The sequence below is a fragment of the Pimephales promelas genome, chromosome 5 (genome assembly GCF_988280905.1).
Source record: "Pimephales promelas chromosome 5, fPimPro1.hap1.1, whole genome shotgun sequence".
Classification (NCBI taxonomy): Eukaryota; Metazoa; Chordata; class Actinopteri; order Cypriniformes; family Leuciscidae; genus Pimephales; species Pimephales promelas.
This window is the reverse complement of record NC_142773.1, coordinates 27,889,346-27,911,738: the sequence shown is the minus strand read 5'-3', so window position 1 is coordinate 27,911,738 and position 22,393 is coordinate 27,889,346. Positions and strand designations below refer to the sequence as shown.

General features: G+C 42.0%; 1 protein-coding gene across 3 annotated transcripts in view; it reads right to left on the bottom strand.

Moving 5' to 3' along the window:
* Nucleotides 1–68: 68 nt before the first annotated feature.
* Nucleotides 69–22,393, bottom strand: part of myripa (myosin VIIA and Rab interacting protein a) — a 31,205-nt gene continuing 8,880 nt past the window's right edge. The window contains exons 5-18 of one of the 3 annotated variants that reach the window (XM_039677285.2): nt 13,477–13,613; nt 11,555–11,635; nt 11,276–11,373; nt 11,107–11,187; nt 9,332–9,457; nt 9,028–9,199; nt 8,298–8,872; nt 5,869–7,317; nt 5,649–5,708; nt 4,455–4,640; nt 4,202–4,363; nt 3,195–3,293; nt 1,352–1,412; nt 69–1,167 (exon numbers count right to left, since the gene is read on the bottom strand). In XM_039677285.2, the coding sequence (XP_039533219.2) occupies nt 1,154–1,167; nt 1,352–1,412; nt 3,195–3,293; nt 4,202–4,363; nt 4,455–4,640; nt 5,649–5,708; nt 5,869–7,317; nt 8,298–8,872; nt 9,028–9,199; nt 9,332–9,457; nt 11,107–11,187; nt 11,276–11,373; nt 11,555–11,635; nt 13,477–13,613 (3,301 nt within the window). In that variant the 3' untranslated portion in view covers nt 69–1,153. The remainder of the gene's footprint in view (nt 1,168–1,351; nt 1,413–3,194; nt 3,294–4,201; nt 4,364–4,454; nt 4,641–5,648; nt 5,709–5,868; nt 7,318–8,297; nt 8,873–9,027; nt 9,200–9,331; nt 9,458–11,106; nt 11,188–11,275; nt 11,374–11,554; nt 11,636–13,476; nt 13,614–22,393) is intronic. The other 2 variants (XM_039677286.2, XM_039677287.2) reach the window with 2 other exon arrangements.

Sequence of the window (22,393 nt, the reverse complement as noted above, 5' to 3'; positions counted from 1 at the left end):
CTTAGGTTATGTAATTGGAATGACACCGACAAAAATCTGTTAACAAATAATATTTACTACAATTGAAATATAATCAAACTAAAAAATTCAATTTATTAATTTACACATATACAATAAATCAATGTTTTTACAATAGCATGTAAATGTATTATCAAATCTAACACCATACATTTACAGTATGAGCAAATATAAAGTTTAAAGTGACTGTGATTCATATAGCTGACACATGGCTGGAATAATCTATAAATCTCAGAGAAATCATGTTTAAAAGAAGATGAATGCAGGAAATATTTGGTCAGATGTGCAAAACATTGGCTGCATCTAAAATCGCATACTCCCATACTATATAGGAGGTGAAAAACAGTACTCAGGCAAAGAATACCCAGATGACATGCTTCTTCTGAAGTGTGCATACGGTGGACGCTTTACTATCCCATGAGGGGTAGGTCACATGATAATGACAACATGATGAATGTATTACATCCAGATTACATTCACACAGCAAACATTTATACTACATAGAATGTACTTTGTTAGAGGTCAGTACATACTTACTTTTTACATTTTAAAATGAGGACCTACACAAGAGAGTATGCGATTTCAGACGCAGCTATTATATACATCTATATAGTTATTTCTTTCATCTGTGGAACATAAAAGATGTTATTTTAAGAAAAGTGACCATAGAATGGAAGTCAATGGCTACAATTTTGTTACAAACATTCTTAGATTTTCGCATACTTTCTGTAACAGGATTTATTATTATTATTATTATTATTATTAAAAGTTTAATTGAATGATGAGTTTGATTCACAGTAATGGTCAAAATGCCAAAACAAAGCTCCACATCATAATTTTATATCTTACATTTACTTAGTTATTACATTTCAGTAACTATTTTAAAATAATTCAGACACTAGTATGGATGAGAGAGAGGTAATAAAGCAACCTGATCTAAGAGCAATGTGTTTGTGTAATATGGCATCACTGCATGAGCGATACATCAGTCATTTGAATCTATCCCACCACAGCTTGAGTTCATAAAATCTTTTCTATGACCCATGAGCTTCAAGGCACATGTGATCAATGGCTTTTCAGGTTTTTAGTTATTTAACTTTGCGATGATGCTTGCCGATGTCTCCTTCTATCCTCTTTATACTTCTTTATCTGAAATTTACATATAAAATGGGAGATTCAAATCATTGACAACATCAGATGTCTGCTTTGAATCCTTAGAATATAATCCAATGGAAAAAATTTTCAAATAAGAATTAGACTTTTCACTATTAATTAAAAAGGCAACATCTTTCAAATATTTCAATGATCAGTATAGGTTCTGATAAGCTCTTACCTTGTACTGGAGGTGCTGGCAGTCGCCTCCTCAGTTTCCGAGATGAGCTGATGGTTTGTGTCTGAAACAAAAGTATTATGACAGTGTAAGACAAACAGAACTAGATGTGGACAACACAAACACATACTGCCATTTGTTTTAGAGAAGTTTTAGAGATCTGACTAACACATTGGCATTAGTCATGTACTGTATATAGACTGTAGAGGCTAATAATGGGTTTTCCGTTCCAATCTAAATGGGTGAGCCTCAACCTCTGATTATTATTCCAAGTATTATTCTTACTATGTGTACGTGGCAAACCATGCCATAATTATACAAAGTTACCATTAAAAGTAGTTCATATGATCAGCTTGATTTTATGGTAGTGGTCGTGACCTCTGGTTAGATATAGTCTTACCTTAAAGGTGCCCTAGAATTTGAAATTGAATTTATCTTGGCATAGTTAAATAACAAGAGTTCAGTACATGGACATGACATACAGTGAGTCTCAAACACCATTGTTTTCTCCTTCTTATTTGAATCTCGTTTTTGAAAAACACCCCTGAAAAATCTCCACTGAATCTCCACAGAACACCGACTGTGACGCAACAGTCGAGATCATTAATTTGTACGCCTCCAAAATGTGCATGCCAGCCCATGTTCAATGCCAGGCGAAACTGCACAGCCGAATCATCTGATGTTCTGCAGGTGAAGAAACAAGCTAGGATCATAGGGAAAATGGCAGATCATGGAAACAAACGTTATGTTCCAGGCTGTGCAGGGGATGTGAGGACTCAATTCCTCTACTAGTGCTGAGTTCTCTGCTCTATTTAAAGATGATGGCGAATCTATCTTATATTAAACATATTTGATGAATTTAAGTGTTGGGATGAGTTGTTGGAACGGTTTAATTCTGTTTGTGCAGATAAATGTGTGGAGATGATAAAAAAAAAAAATCATACATTGTCATTTCTGGATTTTTTTTTATTTAGATAATGTCTCTCACAGTGAACATGCACCTATGATGACAATTTCAGACCCCTCCATGATTTCTAAGTGAGAGAACTTGCAAAATAGCAGGGTTTTCAAATACTTCTTTTCCTCACTGTAGTTCTGTGGTGAGATCTTGTTTTCTTAATCTACGTCTGTTAGCTAAGACTAAACCATTTCTGTCTAGTTCAGATTTTGAGAAAGCAATTACGTCCATTGTCTTCACTAGAACGGATTATTGCAATTCGCCTTGCTACGGAGATGATGCTCGAGCACTTCTGCGTTTACAGAAAATCCAAAATGCTGCAGCAAAGATGATAAAGTCAGCAAAGAAATATGATTATGCAACTCCTTTATTATTTTCATTAAAGTGGCTGCCAGTACGATTACCATTATTTACAAAATTCTCATACTTGTTTTTAAGGCCTTGCACAATTTGGCTGCAGTGTATTTGTCCGGTTTGGTGTCAATCTACATCCCCGCTAGATCCTTGAGATCAGAAAATAAACAGTTGCTTTGCACAACCAAGACAAAATAGAAACACAAAGGCCTTTTCTCAAGCTGGCCCTAAATTGTGTAATGACCTCCTCAATCTGTTCGATCTGCCAAATCCTTAAACATGTTCAAAGCTATGCTAAAACAACATCTTTTAAATTCTTATGGAGAGCTTTCTTAATTGGGTTATTGTCTATGTGATGTATATATGTCTATTACTGCTATCTTTTTTGGTGTTTCAGCTTATGATTCTGAAGCACTTTGGGCAACGCGAGTTGTATTAAACAGTGGTATAGAAATAAAACACAAAAACAAACAAACAATGAACGTAATGAGAATGTAGATGTTTGGATATAAATATATTACATGAAAACAATACCTTGGTTTTTACAGTCTTGACCTTGGTAAATTGTGTCTGTGGAGTTACATTAAGACCTGCATTTTTCAGAGCCGCAATTCTTGAGGAAATGTCTGAAACCTGGGGGGGGAAAAGCAGATTAAGGCAGGCGGATATGAAAATGACAGAATATGTATTGTGTACAGTAAGGCTTTGCAGAAGACTGCTATGTAAAATGCTATTGTCAGTTTTGGGACACCATGGTTTGTATGTTTGCTTAGTTCTATACAGTACTCATTGTTAAAAAAAACCTCTGGAAGGATGGTTTTGGCATTATTTTCATATTCTTATTCATGTTTATTAATATTTTAAAAATAATAATTTTTTTTTTCAGTCTTCATTTTCATTTTAGTTGCTATGTGCTATTGTCCTTTTTACCAGTATTTTTTTTTTTATTTCAGTTAGTTACAGCAAGTTATTTTTATCTCATATATATATATATATATATATACATACATATTTATGTTCAATTCAATTCAATTCAAAACACTTTATTTGTCCCCAAGGGGCAATTTGTGAGGCCACATATAGTAACGAAACATTATGCATTGTAACAACCTACGTTAAATAAATAACACAGTATAAATAAATACATATTAATGAATACCTAATATATTAAAAAATAACTAAATCAAGACAGATAATCAACGAGGGGCTAAAAATGGTTGAGAATTTAAAAGTTGCACTGATCTGGGAACAAAGGTTGCCTTCCTCCTTTGTGTCCTACAACATGGACAACGAAGCCGTCGCCGCGAAGGAAGCCATTCAAAAACAGAAAACAGTGTGTGTGTGTGTGTGTGTGTGTGTGTGTGTGTGTGTGTGTGTGTGTTTGTATTTTGTTTTCAACTTTGTTTCAATTAACAAAGACTTCTTAGTTAAACCACTACTATACGGCTCAGTAAGTGAAGTGTAACTGCATCCTCAGAGTGATGAGATGCTGCTAAAGAGTTTCAGAAAGAGAGAGAGCACAGCGTCCAGGCCGAACACACCTGGAGCTCAGACTGCTGCACCTGGGCTGCTGCAGAGGCCACCTGGTCCTCCAGATGAGCCAGCTCACTTTCGGTTGTGGATCCACCGATGCTGCGCGCACACTCTTCCAGATCCCCCAGTTCAGCCTCAAGCCCGTACACCGTACCTGCCGCCACATACACCTGCACACGGTGGAATCGATCAGAACAAACTGAGAAGCAGCTTTTAATTCCCAGTGGCATGACAAATGTTCATCTCAGAAAGAATGCATACGTTCTCCTCCAGTCTGCTAAGCTGCTCGTCCAGTCTTCTGGCCTCGGCAGGGGGAATGCTTGAGACGTCGCTGCGGTCTGTTTGGCTTTGTCCGTCTCCCATTGATCCGTGAATCAGATCCTCAGTGGCGTTCAGTACTTTCAGCACCTCGGAGGTGATGCTGCGCAGTGATACAGCCGAGTACTTCTGTTCAAGATAAATACATAGAGGAAGGTACTGTAAACTTTACACACTAACGTTCACATGCATACGAATGAAAATGAATGGGGCAGCACAATGTAGGGCTGCACAATTTTTGCAAAATCATAACTGTCATTTATTTCACTTTATATTGTAATCCCAGTTATTAATATTGATTAATAAAATTAGCATTAAAATATGTTTTTTGTATGGGCCAACTGCATGCCATATTCTTTATGTGGGCTACACATCTAAAACTGAGACGTTGAATTTTTGTATTTTATTCTTGTTACATGCAGTAAATCAAGACAACAGCTAAATGGCTAAATATTGTTCTACCTAGCAGCATTAAAAGCATCTGTTATTTAAACAATACATAAATTATATACAGAATAGCGAATTTTATGATTAGTAAAGCTGTATCTTTAGTTGGGATGAGCTCGAAAAACCCATTATAACCAACAAACCGATGAAGACTGCACAGTGAATCATTACAAACATTTAGGAAAAAAAGATAATGTTTTGGTAAAAACAACTATGTCAGAATTATGACTTTTTATCTTAATCTAGAATTTGCGTCTCATAGTTGTTATTATGTCAGTCAAAACTTCAGTCAATGTCGACTACGTCCTGAGGTGCATAACCAAAAACGACGTTATGCTTTGTTTGTCATTATTATGAACAAGGCATAATTTTTTTTCTTATCTGGCAGAAATTAGCTTCCATAATTAAAGTATTTACATAAATATGACGAGTTATAATGAGAGAAATTCTAAAAATGACGAACCTGAGTTGAAAACAAATCAACAATTCAGCTGTAATCATAATTGCAATTATTTATTGATTAATTGTGCAGCCAGAAAGTAAAATATGTCAAATGGAAATGTAATACACAGTGAGCCAACAGTCAGACAGCAGATGAAAACTAAGAGACGAAGGGACGCATACAATAGCTTAGTAAATTATGAGTGCATAAATGAGAGCATCCTATCTACATTAGCATACAGTCATCACCTGCTGTAGCACACTGGAGATAAAATTTAGGTTTTTCTCTTTCTCCAGCACGTATGCATCCTAACAAAGATCAAAAAGAGGCAGAAAACATAGAATGAAATGAGAAGAGCTTCAGAGATTAATTAGTAGATGAAATAAAGCATGTTAGATACAAGCAGGTTACTGCAGCCTGAAGCGTTTACTATAGTTAACTGTAATACGGTTATGGTTCAGTTGTTACCTTGTAGATCTCCTCTGGTGACAGATATTCCCCCTGACCAGATGGGGCGCTGTGCTGAATTGTGTCCTTGTTCCTCTGCTCCTTCATTTTAACCAGGTCATCTTTCCTTTGAACTCTCTCTTCAGATGAGGTGATGCATTGTTTGTCTTCTGTCTCCTCAGGATATTCACTGCGGTTCTTTAGTGCCACAAATTCATTGATTTTGCCCTTTTCCTTCATTTTCTTCGATTGTCCACCAACAAAGCACACCTCAAATGTAGTCTTGCCATCCATGTCTTGTTCAGTTACATTCTCCTTCTCTTCCATCATCTCTAGTTTCTCTACCTCACTTCCCTCCCTGTCTAAAAATCCCCCCTCCCTAGTGTAAGCTTCTATGTTATCTTCCATGTCATCCAAAGCCTTTGCTACAGCATCGATGACCCTATCAAATTCCATGTTACCATCTTCACTTATAAATCTATTCAAAGCCAGTTCAGAGGATAAGGCCTGTCCCCGCTTCTCAATATGATCGATCATCTCTGTATTCTCAGTTTCAACCATATCTTTTATTTCTGCTTTTCTCTTTTCAGTGTGAACTTCTCTCTTGTTCTTTGTCTCTTCACTTCTCTTACTAGCGATCTCATTTTGAGCACCTGTCTCTGCGGGTGTCTGTTTTTGGCTCCCAGAGCTCATTTCTTCTGACATTTGTGTATCCTTTTGCTTACGAATCTCCTGCTCTGCCACATTGTCCTTTTGCTTTTTCTCTGATCTCTCTTCTTCTGCTTTTTCAACCATCTTCTCTACATGATTTTGGGGTTTTTTGTAACTTTGTAATATTTTTTCTCCATCTGTTCTGTCATCTACCACCAGCATCTCAGTTATCATTGATTGATATGCGTCTTCATTTACAGTTTGATGCTCAAACCTGTCCAGTTCATCATCCGTGGAGGAAAGTAGTGTCTCACTGACCTGACTGGTCAACTTTCTGAGTTTGGAAGTCAGATTATTTTCTTTCAACATCTCAGTTCTCCTTACTTGATGTGTGGCTTCAATTTCATTTGATCTTTCTTTTGCAACAGCCTCAATCTTCAATAAAGCATCTCCCATGACTTCATCTCCCGCTTTTGTTTCATCATCTTCATCCCACATTTGATACTCCAACCTGTCCAATTCATCCTCAGTGGAGGAGAGTTGTGTTTCTCTGACTTGACTGGTCAGCTCTTTTAGTTTGGAAGTCAACTGCTGATCTAAAGATCCAACCACACCAAGGGCTCTATAGTTCGAATTAATGGGAGAACTGAGATCAGGTCCAAATGGATCAGGGGTCACAGCTCCAGAGCTCAAGATGTCAGGGGTAGCAGTGTCTGAAGTGTCATCTTCCAGAGCATGATCACATGGTCTTTTTCCATGCAAGTCTTGTTTCACATGACGACTCTTCACCAGAGAATCTGAGAGTTGGCTATTGGAATCCTGCCAATAAAGAATCATAGTCATGAAATATATTTAAAAAATAAATAAATAAATAAAAACAGAAAAAAAGAACAAAGGGATCTCATAAAATGTATTTTAGGGATGTTAAAGCTACCATATTACCTTAAAATATTATTCTTTTTAACATATATTTATAATTGTATTAATCAAGGATGAATTAAATTGCTGAAAAGTCATATATATATACTTTTATATGGTTGCAACAAAAATTTATTTCATCAAAGAATCCTGAATAAAAACGTATACGTTTTCAAGTGTGATAATAAGAAGACATGTTTCTTGAGAACTAGCATATTAAAATGATTTCTGAAGATTCATGTGACACTGAATATTCAGCTTTTCCATCACAGGAATAAATTACATTTAAAAATATATTAAATTAGAAAATAGTTATTTTAAATTGTAATTACAATTTAATTAATTGTTTCACAATAACTTTATTTTTGTTAAGCATAAGAGACTTCTTTCAAAAACGTGTTTTTTTTTTGTTTTTTTGTTTTTTAATCTTACCGACCTCAAGTGTTTAGTAGAGTGTATATAATGTCTACAAAATACATCAAATTAATTAATTCTGCATTCTATAGACTGGCCAGAAATCATTAAATGAATTACACATTTTTCATTATTTTATCCTACTGACAGTTTTTAATAGCAAGAAATGTAATTTATTATTTATTTAAGTTTATTTATGAACTTATTTTTATTTAATTTAAGTTCATAAATCTTATATTATAGTAGTAGTGGGTACAAAACAGATACTTTGTGAATTAAATAATAAAATACATTTTTTTGGTTTGGTACCAATCATTTAATTTTGGAAACAACACAGTATAAAGAGGTCTTTATATATGAAAATATATAGCAGTCTTTATTTTATATTATATGCACTTGATATTAAAAGGTTTAAAACCCCTGTTTTAAATCAAAGTCAATATATGTTGTACAACAAACATTCTCACCGGTACAGCCAAAGACTGTCCTTTCCACTCTGCCTCTTCTCTCTTATTTTTCCTCCTCCGTCGAGATCTCTTGACCCTGCTGTCCTCTAGACCATCCTCACTGCTTTCAGCCCCTCCTGGGTTGAAATTAACATCCATGATGTTCGAGAGGCGGGCGGATGAGAGTCGCCTCTGATCTAGTGACACTTTTCTCTTCAGGAAGGGCAGCATATTTTTGTGGGACTTGGGCATTGGTCCATCCGGTCCCGATGAGTTCTCGGTGTCAGCATTCAAGGTGTGTGCAGTGATAGTTTGTGCTTGAGCATCCAAAGGCAAGGTTGCTTGCCGGCTGTAGGATTCTGTGTAACTCAACTGCTTATTGGCAGACATTTTACGACGAAACTCTACTAGTGCAGCGCCATAGCCTCCATTAGCTTCGGGCTCTGTTTCAGAGCCCATTTCGTCGTAAGCTGACCCCACGCCAGACTCCCTTTCTAAGACGCTGTAGACAAGACTTTTGCGCTTAGTTAAAAGGCTTGGTCGAGAGAGCAAGTTGCTCTGATAAGCAATCCAGTTCCCATCAGGACTCTGTAACACTGAAGACATACACAGCATTTAGACATGTATATAAATGGAAGTGATCAACAGTTTAAACAAGTAGGCTATACATTGTTTTAAAAATCACACTGTTGTAAGCAAGAAGCATTAATTAACTGATTAAGAATCATATGGATTAAGTCAAGGATCTAACTGGAATTGTCCAATCGGTCAACACTCCTCCAGCTAGGCATGGCCTGGACAGGCATCGTTTCTTCTTTCTTCATTTCCAGAGCATGACTTTTAGAAGCTGAAGGCCTTGACCCGGTGTTAGCATGCTGGTCTGTTTTCTCATCAGTCAAGAGACAGAAAGCTGAGTAAGACCTCTGAGCGGGAAAGGAGAACCAAAAGAGCAATACAAAAGTGTATTCAACAGTGCATATCAAAAGTGACCAACATTGCAAGTGATTGAGTCTTTGAAAAAAAAAAAAAAAAAAAAACATAAAAGGCCAGTGTACCCAGAGGTAAGCATCGAAGGCACTCTGAGTTGGATCAGGAGAGGTCCCATCATTGTTCTGGTCAGGCAACAGGTCCAGATTACATCCAGACTGAATCTCAGAAGGATCCATCCTCCGGTGGACAATCTGTTGTTTAAATATTCCAATATAATCAGTTTATGCAAACATTGCATATTCATATTAATAAATAATATTTTAAAATATATTTATAAAATTTTATATAGTAAGTAATAATTATAACTTATAGTTTACAATAAAACTATATCAACACAACATAGTTGAACATAGACACTTTGATGTCAAATCAAGAGTGTGACTATATGAAGAGTTCAGATGCAAAAGCCTCTAAATGCCATTTGAAATTTTCTTCTTTAATGATGATTTTTATCAAACTTGTATATTTAAGTTCAGTAATTTCACTTAAATAACAATTAATAGGTAATTATCATTGCAATTTAAGTGAAATCACTGAACTTAAATATACAAGCTTGATAAAAATGATCATTCTAGAAGAAAATTTCAAATGGCACTTAGAGGCTTTTGCATCTGAACTCTTCATATACAGATTCCCAGATTGTGATACATTTAAATTAACAGATCCTTTAAAATGATACATTTTAAAAGTATTAAACCTCAAAATATGCCCACCTTAAGGCTTAAAAAACAGTACAAACTGAGAACTAATTTAATTATTCTAAAATGTAATTTATTCCTTTGATGGCAAGCTGAAATTTCAGCATCATTACTCCAGTCTTCAGCATCACATGATCCTTCAGAAATCCTTCTAATGTTGACTTGGTGGTTGAGAAACATTTCTAATTATTATCAATGCTGAAAACAGTTGCTTAATTTTTTTTTTTTTTACTCAGGATTATTTTATTAATGGAAAGTTCAAAAGAAATACAAAGTTCTGTCATGAAACTCTAAATGGCGCAGGCTAATAGGCCTTGCTCACCGCTGAGTGTCGTCAGAGACAATTTATATAGAGACATGCCACTTCCTAAATCCTCAATACAACTATATAGGGAAAACCCGTAACGCCAAAGATGGCGGTTGTATGCACATGTCCCAACCCTTCTGCTGGAAAGCCAATCGTCTGATTTTAACAGTAAAGCCGGGAAACATTTATGCCTATCATCTGGTTCCACTGACGCATTCGAACAGTTGATGTCTGCGACAGCGGAGACGAGAACCCTTGCGCATGCGTAGTGAACTTATAACCTGTGGGGAAAAGGCCGTTTTAAACCTTATTTTGGGGCAAAGTCATGAAACTTTTTCAGCGATTTTTATCATATTTTACTGCTGTTTCTATATATGCAGTTTTTATGTCCCAGTGACCAGTGAAGGTGCAGTTCTGACTTTCTGCCCATTCATTTAGATAGGAGCCTGGTCTTGTTAGTCCGAAATAACAGCCGAGTGGCAGTACTCGCCTAAAAGGACTTGTCGTGTATGTATTCGCAATAGCAAGTCGCGTACTTGCTCTGCAGCAGCAGCAGCAATAACAGCAGCAGCATAGCAGATCTATTAAAGACCGCCAAGACCAAATATATCTAAATTGTCATACCCATTACCATGACAAACACTCCGAGAGTTGTCAGGACAGAATTGCATTTATTTGAAAGAGAAATTCTAACATTATAAAGGTCTTTACTGCCACTTTTGATCAATCTGATGTGTCCTTCCTTGCTGAAGTATAATTAATCACTGCACACTGAATTGTGGACAATGTAAAACTCTACCCACATGAAAGGTCATTGCTGACATGTGTTACTCACTTTCTGTACTATTGTTTTGGCCAGTTCCTCTATCAGTTCTGCTCTATTCTCTCGCAGATAATTAGCTTCGTTCTGCTTCTCCTACAAAATAAAATGTCAAACAATTGCCATGTCAAACGTGCCAATTTATCAAGAATGAATGAACGATCTTATATAGGGAAAGTCTTACTTGACTGTCAGTCTGGCTCTCAGCCTTAGCAATGGCGTCATCTATGGCCTCTTCTGCCACACGCATTGCCACACTAATAGTCTCCTCCATGCAATGCTCTGGAGAGAGACATAATAATTAAAGCCTTAATAAATAGAAAAATGCTGCCATATAGTTGGAGTGAAGTTTTTTTTTCAAATAAATTAAATAAAAAATCATAATGAAACTAATAAAAACAATTGATAAACTATTGATATAACAAACAAATAATTTCTAAATAGGATATATTTGATCACAAACCTTCACTTTGTCTGTAGAATGTGGAGTCACTCTCATACACGCTACTTTCATTGCAGATGCTCTCCTCACAAGTGCTCCCCTCTGTTGGTGCAAAACAAAATTACAGCTCATTTCATATATGTTAAAAAATGTTAAAATAAAATTTATGTTGCATTCCATGAAGAAACAATTAAAGCCTGCAGCCTCAATTTCTGAAGGCATCAATCTTCAATGAAATAAGATTAATTGAACATCCACAAAATAAAATCTGTCGGTTTCTAGTTCTTCCTAATATACTTTTTTTACCATTATTAAAATATTATTCTCAATATTGATAGGCTAGGACACAAGTGGAATATAGAGATTGGCTCAATATGAAAAAGGAAGATTAAGTGTAACGATTTGCATCATTTCTGTTGTTGTTGTTGTTGTTCTTATCGCAGCAAGTCCAGCTGCGACACGTGATTTAATAGTCGGAGTCGACGGGTTTCTCTCTCTGACAGACACTGTCTCAGTCTCAGAGAGCAGTCGGATGACAAATCATTTGATGGGTAACTGACATATCAATATGGCCTCAGCTCCACATAGAGCCCTGTAAAGTGCTTTCCTTGATCCAGTGAAGGTCAAACTGCCTCTGAAGTCACCTGCTACCCCTTTACAATGAGCCAATGTTTACGCCTACGCTCTACTGCGGAGAGCAAATCAAAGTAATGTTATAAATCTAGCTTTTTCTATGAGATAAAGCTGAAGACTGATGTTGCAGCTTAAAAACCTATCCTATAATGCTATAAGCTTATTGCTCCAATCTTAGCACTTGTCCGACGTTAAACTCAAACAGATTATCTTCCTAGCTTTTCTCTGCATGAAAATTTCAAGGCCTGACCACATAGTGCAGAGTTTTGTGGCCGAAGCTCTTTATTTTGTCATTGTCACTGCAATGCTTCTCTCTTCCACAGAGAGCTATTCTTCCTCAGAGGTTACAGGGGTCTGCTGAGGTGACAAACAACCACAGTCATGGTCATCCATTGTTAATGTGCCATTGGCCTTGCGTTTAACTGCCTTTCTCTTAATGGAGAAGACATTTTTTTTGTTCACAGACCACAGCAAAACTGAAACGGAGGCTGAGCACAGATCATAACTCAGTGTGCCCACAAACACAACCAAAGGAGCCTTCGAGCTGGTCTGACAGAAGAAAATAAACTATTTTTTAATTTTTTTTTTTTACTTCCAAACAAAGGTGTAGTGAAGTAAGGCTCTTTCACAATACATTTTTCAGTAGAATATTTTTTCTACCACTTTAAAAATTACAACTGTATATTGTAGATAACTATATATTGTGCAGGATCAGATGGATTGAAAATATTTTTACAGTGTGTTTTACTATTATTAAAATAATAGTCAAGTCTGTTCCATTGAATTTTCAATAATATTAATGTTTAATTTCTGATTAATTTCTTTCTGCGCTCCACTACATTTTTTAATTTAGGAAAGTGGTTAAATTATTTATCTGATTAAGTACTAAGTAATGTAAATATGCATATGCAATTTTAATTCACTATTTAAATGTTAGGACATATCAAACTGTACAGTGACCTTTCCTCCGTAAACAGAATTTTTTTTTAATCCTGCTGCTGCTAAATCAGAGACAGAGGAGGTAAATCAATTATAGTATCCCTGCCTGCTCTATCCTTAACCCTTATGAATTAGTGCTAATAGATGCAAACATGAGCAGTGTAAAACACAGTGCTAAAGCTTGAAGGACAATCCAAAACTGAAATATCCTCCGAATGCAGATGAAATTTGAAATGGAGAAACTCTCATCTAAACAGATCTTTTAACTCCAAACATAGCAAGTATATACCAAAATACATTATAAAATGTCATAGTGTGAAAACATCCTTTATTTTAAAGGAAGGTCATACAAAAGTCCAGATGGCGAGTACCTGTAGGCTCTGCTAGCACTCCACGCTCGGCCGCATGCCTCCTGTAGAGGTTCTTTAACACTTTAGCACTGCCAAACCTTTTAAAACGCCTTCTCACATTATTGTAGAACCATTCCAGTGACTGGGTCTTCAGTAGCCTGAAAATACACAAACAAGGCCACATTATAATGCTTATTTAAGGGCATTCCTGAGATTTAGTTTACTTTACACTGATTACAACCTTACAAGTACAGTATGTTGCGATTATGCAGAGTATGACATTTGTCCTATAATCATAGACACAAGGTCCTATAAACAAGTGCATACAAATAATACATAGACAGAAAGGTCAGAGTAGACATGCACTTTTAAGCATGCTCAATATCAGAAGTCCAACAATAATCTGAATTAAAATATTATTTTTAGTATTTTAAGAGGAATTGCTTGTTGGGGACAAGTAAGATTATTGTTTAGTTGGTATACACAGCAAGAAAAAAAAAAGGACTGCTTCAAATATTTAGTTAAAAAAAATAAATAAAGCAAGACATTAACAAAATCAGAAGTATCTTTATTCTTATGTTCAAGGGACCAAACCAATATTGTGTATATATCAACAATTAGGTTAGCATTATTATATTGACAATCATGTTGTTATCATCTGTTTTTTTTAATATGAAGAGAAATATGAGAGGTTAGTAAAGACAACACAGTGTTGTTTTCATGCTTAAAATAGCAGTCTGCGTCCTTTCACCATTATGTACAGACTACAGATACCCCTTGCGGGCAAATTATATTTTTCCCACAAAAAAGAGAAAGGCATTTTATTCTGTTAATGTAAATGACTTTTTTCTGAATTTATGTAATTGACTAGACAAAATAAGCAACATATAGGTTACTGCATACTGTATAGACCCGTCTGTTTATAGACATAGCAAAAATCTAAATTGTCTGCTTCCATTCAAAAATGTTCTAATACACTGATATTTGAAATGAAAACTGGAATAAGCATCAGTTTTATTTCGTGACAACAGAGGAGATAAATCCTCTGTTCCCTATCGTAGTCACTTCGAGTTACGTCAGAAGTGACGGAGATTGGGGGTTTCGCATAGAAAGCCAATCCTCTTCGAGTATTAAAACACGAGCCAATGGCATGCAATGCCTTGGGGCTGCGGAAATTTGCATAGCGTACTCCGCCCTACTCCGTGAGTATAAAAGGAGGAAGTGAACGCAACCGCAGTATGTTTTCGCTTCGGAGCCAAGAGAACCTCTTCACTCCTCAAAGCTGAATCAAGACTCTTCGATGACGAGCGTCCTCTTCAGTGTTGGTGTGACGGCGGTACCCAGCGAGATTCTGCATTGCCTGCGATCTGTGCAGTGGTTTGCCAGACTTTGCGCTTCTCCCTGGTAGCCTCAGCGCTGAAAGAGTGAATTTCTCTCCTCTCTGTAAAAGAGCTGCACGCGGCACGTCTTTTTAAAGATGGCTCGCCCGTGCCCTTCTGGATGTGGTAGATTTCTGTCGTCATCTGATGGTCACGAACGCTGCTTTGTTTGCTTGGGCATTCAGCATGCAGCAGCAGCGTTCGTGGATGACTCATGTTCCTTCTGTGGGACCATGACCATCTCCACACTGAGGTCGCGGCTCAATGATCTCACTAGAGTGAGAGCCCCGGTCCCCCCTACTCGATCGGCTTCCTTCACGAGAGGGGGCCCGTCGACCCGGGGACCGGGCGATCTAACGGTGACGGTGTGGGATAAAGCCCCGACAATTCCTCGGGCCACACCTCCCGCCTCAGTGCGTGAGCCAGCGGGCGCTAGTTCGACTCGGTCGGTTGTCTCTTCGGCGGCACCGGCTGCTTCGAGCAGCGCCCCAGATGATGATGCGATGTCTATCACAGCATCACTAGGCGGGCTTGATTCCTCGGGAGAGGAAGATCCGGCTGCGTTGCCTCCTTCGGGAGTCCCAGCGTTGTCCGCGTCAGATCCCGAGATGACGGCCATGCTGTCTCGAGCCGCTGGGAGTATCGGGCTAGAATGGAAACCTCCATCCTGCCCCGACCTCTCACGGATGGATAATTGGTTTTTGGACAAGGCCGCCGCTGCAAAGCCACGGCCGACTCCAATACCTTTTTTCCCCGAGCTGCATGCGGAGTTATCGCGCTCTTGGGGGGCTCCTTTGTCCACTCGAGAGCGCGATCTCTCCCCCGCCTTTCCCCCCCTCGACGGCGGGGCCGCCCGTGGGTACACTGGGATGCCCCCGGTGGAGCGCTCTGTTGCGATGCAGCTGTGTCCACAGAGCGCCTCCACCCGTGGTCCTCCTAAGCACCCATCCAAAGCCTGTGGGTTCTCGTCTGCTATGGCGGCGCGATCCTACAGAGCGGCGGGACAGGCGGCCTCCGCTCTGCATGCTATGACCACTTTGCAGGTCTTCCAAGCGAAGTTGCTCAGAGACATGCACGAGGGCGGGACTGACACGACGGCATTCAAAGAACTGCGGTCCGCCACTGACCTTGCTCTCCGGGCAACGAAAGTGGCTGCTCGCGCCGTTGGTCAGGTGATGGCCACTAGCGTGGTTCAGGAGCGTCATCTGTGGCTCAACCTGTCGGATACGCGGAGCGCTGAGCGGACTCGTCTGCTCGACGCTCCGCTGTCCCAGGTTGGCCTTTTCGGCGGTGCGGTCGAGGACTTCGCCCATCAGTTCTCCACCGCCCAGAAGCAGACGGAGGCCATCAAACACATCCTGCCCCGACGACCAGCTGCTGCCTCCACCCAGTCGTCGGCACAGGCGCCTCCCCCTGCTCGCCGCCGAGGACGCCCCCCTGCGGCTCCCCTCCCTCCCGCCCGGCCCCAGCAGCAGCCTTCACCCGGGCCCCGGCGTCGAGGAGGCCGCAGGCCGGCGTCACAGCCCCCTCAGGCCGCTCGCCCCGCTAAACGCCAGGCCAAGCGAAGATCCTGACACGGGCCGCTCAGTGACGATCTCGAGTCTTTCACAGGAGGCGGTAGCAGGCCCCCTCCTTCCCCCGGTGGAGGGCCGGGGGAGAATCTTTTGTTCTCAGCTCCCCGCTGCTCACCCACGGGTGGGCAGCACCCTGAACTGGTTAAAGAAAGACTTGACATCCTCACTGAGCTCACAGACTGGAGTGAGTGCCCCCGATGCCCCAGGGTATCGGCCCACTCACTCCTCTCTGTCTCGGAGGGCGCGGAAGGGTGCGTGTGTCGTCCCCGGGCTACACCAATCCCTTCCCCCTCTCTCGCCAGACCCCCGGCAGAACGGACCCCCGTGGAACGCTCCGCTTTCCCTGGTCCCTTCTGTCGGGGAGCGGGCTTCGACGCATCCGAGCGGGGTAACCCCTGCACGCGTGCCAGTCGACCCGCCACGCTGCCCCTCCGGGGGGACGTCTGTGGTTCACATGACCCCGTTGGCTCACTTCCTGGAAGCCTGGCTAGCGCTTCCCGGGGTATCCCGCTGGGTCATCAGAACGATCAGATTCGGCTACGCGATTCAGTTCGCACGGTCTCCTCCCCGCTTCAGGGGAGTTCGCTCCACGATAGTCGGTGGCAATGCCCCAGTCCTGAGAGCGGAGATTGCGACCCTGCTGGCGAAGGGTGCAATCGAGACGGTCCCTCCAGCCGAGGTGAGGTCCGGGTTTTACAGCCCCTACTTCATTGTCCCCAAGAAGACCGGTGGGTTACGACCGATCCTGGACCTGCGCATTTTGAACCGTTCTCTCCATCGACTACCGTTCAAAATGCTCACGGCCAAACGCATTTTCGAATGTGTTCGGTATCAGGATTGGTTTGCAGCGATCGACCTGAAGGACGCGTACTTCCATGTGTCCATCTTACCTCGACACAGACCGTTTCTTCGGTTTGCCTTCGAGGGCCAGGCATATCAGTACGCCGTTCTCCCATTCGGGTTAGCTCTGTCCCCTCGCGTCTTCACGAAGATCGTCGAGGCAGCCCTTGTTCCCCTTCGCGAACACGGGGTTCGCATCCTGAATTATCTCGACGACTGGCTGATACTAGCACACTCTCGAGCTCAGCTTTGCGAACACAGAGACTTGGTGCTCCGGCACCTAGCCCGTCTGGGCCTTCGGGTCAACCGAGAAAAGAGCAAACTTTGCCCCGTGCAGAGGATCTCTTTTCTCGGCGTGGAGATAGACTCGGTCGCCATGTCCGCGCAGCTCACGATCGAGCGCGCGCACTCACTGCTGACTTGTCTTCGTCAGTTCGAGGGCAAGAGTGCGGTTCCACTGAAACTTTTTCAGAGGCTCCTGGGGCATATGGCATCCGCGGCCGCGGCAACGCCGCTCGGTTTGCTTCATATGAGACCGCTTCAGCTGTGGCTTCGCGATCGAGTCCCGAGGTGGGCATGGCATCGCGGCTCGCTCCGAGTCCCAGTGACTCCGACATGCCGGCGAACCTTCTTCCCGTGGTCGAACCTCAGCTTTTTACGGACGGGCGTCCCTATTCAGCGAGTTTCCAGGCATCTCATCGTCTCCACGGATGCATCTACCACGGGTTGGGGTGCCATGTGCAATGGGCATGCAGCCGCCGGCTCCTGGACGGGGGCCCAGCGCCTCATGCACATCAATTGCCTCGAGCTGCTGGCAGTACGGCTCGCCCTGCACCGCTTCAGAGCGTTGCTCAAGGGCCAGCATGTGCTTGTCCGCTCAGACAACACTACGGCTGTAGCGTACATCAACCACCAGGGGGGTCTACGCTCGCGCCGGTTGTCGCAGCTCGCCCGCCACCTCTTGATATGGAGTCAGAAGCACCTGAGGTCCCTTCGTGCAGTTCACATTCCTGGAGACCGGAACTGGGCAGCCGACGAGCTGTCTCGGGTCCGCCCTATCTCCGGCGAGTGGCGACTCCATCCCCAGTCGGTCCAGCTGATCTGGAAAGAGTTCGGGGAGGCACAGATAGATCTGTTCGCCTCCCGGGACTCAGCCCACTGCGCCCAGTTTTATTCTCTGACCTGGGGCACTCTCGGTTCGGATGCGCTGGCGCACAGCTGGCCACGGGGCCCACGCAAGTATGCGTTTCCCCCAGTGAGCCTCCTTGCACGGGTGTTGTGCAAGATCAAGGAGGACGAGGAGCAGGTCTTGCTGGTAGCCCCCTACTGGCCCACCAAGACGTGGTTCTCCGATCTCATGCTCCTCGCGACAGCACCTCCTTGGCCTATTCCTCTGAGACAAGACCTACTCTCTCAGAGACGGGGCACTCTGTGGCACCCTCGTCCCGATCTCTGGAGGCTGCACGTGTGGCTCCTGGACGGGACGAGGCAGGTTTGAGTTCGCTGCCACCTGCGGTGGCGGCAACCATCACTTCCGCAAGAGCGTTGTCCACGAGACACCTTTATGCGTTGAAGTGGAACCTCTTCGTCAATTGGTGCTCTTCTCGCGGAGAAGACCCCCGGAGATGTTCGATCAGTGTCGTGCTTTCCTTCCTGCAAGAGGGGTTGGAGCGCAGGCTGTCGCCCTCCACCCTTAAGGTTTACGTCGCGGCCATTGCCGCTTCTCATGAAGCAGTGGAAGGTAAGTCCTTAGGGAAGCACGACCTGGTCATCAGGTTCCTGAGGGGAGCGAGGAGGCTGCATCCGCCTCGTCCTCCCCTCGTACCCTCTTGGGACCTCTCGGTAGTTTTAAGTGCTCTGCAGAGGCATCCCTTTGAGCCTTTGCAATCAGTAGAGTTAAAGTTTCTGTCCATGAAGACAGCACTCCTGGTTGCATTGGCCTCCATCAAGAGGGTGGGGGACCTGCACGCATTCTCCGTTGACGAAGCGTGCCTGGAGTTCGGGCCGGCTTACTCTCACGTGATCCTGAGACCCCGGCCTGGATATGTGCCCAAGGTTCCCACCACTCCCTTCCGGGACCAGGTGGTGAACCTGCAAGCGCTGCCCCCGGAGGAGGCAGACCCAGCCTTGGCACTGCTCTGTCCGGTACGTGCTCTCCGCACCTATGTCGACAGAACGCAGTGTTTCAGGACCTCAGACCAGCTCTTTGTCTGTCATGGAGGGAGCCAGAAGGGAAGGGCTCTCTCAAAGCAACGGCTGTCCCACTGGATAGTGGATGCCATTGCTTTGTCTTACCAGCAGCAAGGCCTTCCGTGCCCCCTTGGTGTGACGGCCCATTCCACTCGGAGTGTAGCCTCCTCTTGGGCTTTAGCGCACGGCGCCTCGCTAACAGACATCTGCAGAGCTGCAGGCTGGGCGACACCCAACACCTTCGCCAGATTCTATAATCTGCGAATTGAGCCGGTATCCTCTCACGTACTCGTTCGGCCAGTTCTGGATCCGCTCAGGTGTCTTCGCTTGCTCGCCACTCCACTCCCCGGACTGGATAAGTGCGATATTTCCTCAGTTCTTCCATTGAAGTCTTGAGTCCTCCAGCACCGACGATGCGGGCACCACTGCGTGGCTCTGGATGCTAGCTAGGTGCCTCCATGCGCACGGTTCCCCATGGTAACCGTCTCATGTGTATTATCCACTGTAAGCCTCTCTGAGCATGTGTCTTCCCTTGGCAAGCCATCTGCCACCCCTGGAGTTTAAATCAGTAGCCACCTGCGGTTGGTACTCCAGTGTTCCATATGTGTCCCTAGGTGGCCATATGTGTATTCTTAAGTCCTCCCTTCGGTAGGCAGCTGGTAGCATGTCCCCTTCGGGATATGTTTCCCAGTGTACCTTGGTAATCCTGTGTCAAAGTCGGATCCCCAAAAAAAAAAAAAAAAAAAAAGAGGTAAGGCTCGGGGGTTCAGTCTTTCGCAGGGCACTGGAAGACAGCTTGAAGATGGCGTGATGGCACAGACCCCCAATCTCCGTCACTTCTGACGTAACTCGAAGTGACTACGATAGGGAACGTCTCGGTTACGTATGTAACCCTCGTTCCCTGAGTAAGGGAACGGAGACGTTACGTCTCCCTGCCACTTCTGCTGTATCGCTGGGTAGAGGCCGAGTTCAGTCTTGGCTCCTCAGCGAAGACATACTGCGGTTGCGTTCACTTCCTCCTTTTATACTCACGGAGTAGGGCGGAGTACGCTATGCAAATTTCCGCAGCCCCAAGGCATTGCATGCCATTGGCTCGTGTTTTAATACTCGAAGAGGATTGGCTTTCTATGCGAAACCCCCAATCTCCGTCACTTCTGACGTAACGTCTCCGTTCCCTTACTCAGGGAACGAGGGTTACATACGTAACCGAGACGTTTGGGTGAGTGGATGTGTGTAGTATCAAAATTCAATTCTACTGATGCACATTATTTCTGTTCAAGTGTAAGTGTATAAGTATTGGTAGTAAAGAGAAGAAACATCCCTTATAAAAATAAATAAACATGATGTTTTGTATAGAACTGAAATATTTTTGTTGGACAAAAGCTTGTAAAGCTCTTGGGTTTAATTACAAATGTCACAGCACTGTGTATTCACATCACATAGAAACAGAGATGCACTCTGAAGGACAAATACATTCCTAAAATGTAGGTTTAAATTGATTTTGCTAATCAGAAAGCATTAGAAGCACAAAAATAGTTTCTGTCTTTGAGTTGTATTGTGATATTTACAAATGGTTTCTGAGTGCAGATCATGTCATGCTGTATACTTGTATTATTCATAATTATTTTGATGACTGTAGAGGGGCTTGTACAATATTGTCTGAACATCGTAATGGAAGTGCCCTGTTATAAACCTAATTTCACATTAAAACGGTCCATTCACAACTCTTCAGGATATTGTTTTTGTTGTTTCAGTGGAAAATAAATGAGCTCTTTTCAATTACAATAGATTTAGTTTAGACTGATTTAGAATAACTGTGCACTTTACTACATCATGCTAATTAGTTGATTTTAAATGCGTAAAAAAATAAACAAAAAAAGATTTTAGTCTTCAATTTATTAGGAATACGCAAACATTAATCTGGGTTGCGTTTCCCGTACAACGACGTAGTTCGCTGATTCACTACCATAGTACGATGCATCGTTGGCAAAATCAACTAGCTAGTCACGGCTGTTTCCTGAAACCCACTGTCGCAAAGTATCGTTCAACCACGTTGGTTTCGCTAATGGTGGAGTAATAACTACCTTTAATGAAACTGTTTGAGATCCAATTAACGCTAGATTTGTTTTATATAAATTACAGACAAGTCATCTGAGGACTATTTCTACTACTTGTTCTCAGTTGTTTTGCTTTATTACCAGAATCAATATTTGGCTCGTTCTTACATAGTATGCACGTTCGCACATGCGCACTCTTCAAACACGTTACTTCAAATCTTTTGACAAACTAAAAGACGTAAATTCCATTTGTATGTATTATAAATAAAAGGCACCGGTTGTGCTGAATGTCAGCTTGCTTATTTTGCTAAATATAAGGATTTATTACCTTCAAATGTAATGCAAAATAGAAACGATGCCTCTAACCATAAGTCGAGAGCTGTCGTTCAAACCACACAACTTTGCGATGCTGTTTGCGAATGTTCGTTGGAACGATGGTTTCGGGAAACACCGACTCGTTGAACTATGCCGATAACGACGGAACTTGCGACCATAGTTGGCTAATGATGCTTTCGGGAAACGCACCTCTGGGTGATATGCTATATTATTTTGTCTAAATATTAAAAATAAAATTAAACTAAACTAAAATTGTACTCTAATTAAACTTAAAGTGTACTTACAGTAAATGTTACAAGTGAGTTTAAGCATCAGAGGATTAAAAAGATTAAGATATAAAATATAAAGATTATAGCTTATAGATTATATTTGCTTTAAGTGAGCATTAGATGATGGCAAAGGCAATATAAATGTAAAAAATACTGTAGAAATGAGCATGCACAATAAAATATCCAATACTGACTAAAAATAAAACAATCTCTAATATCAACCATTAACCAATACGTTACACTATAACATTCATCCCTAGTTTTAACCTTTAACCTGCAGGTGTTTCCCACTA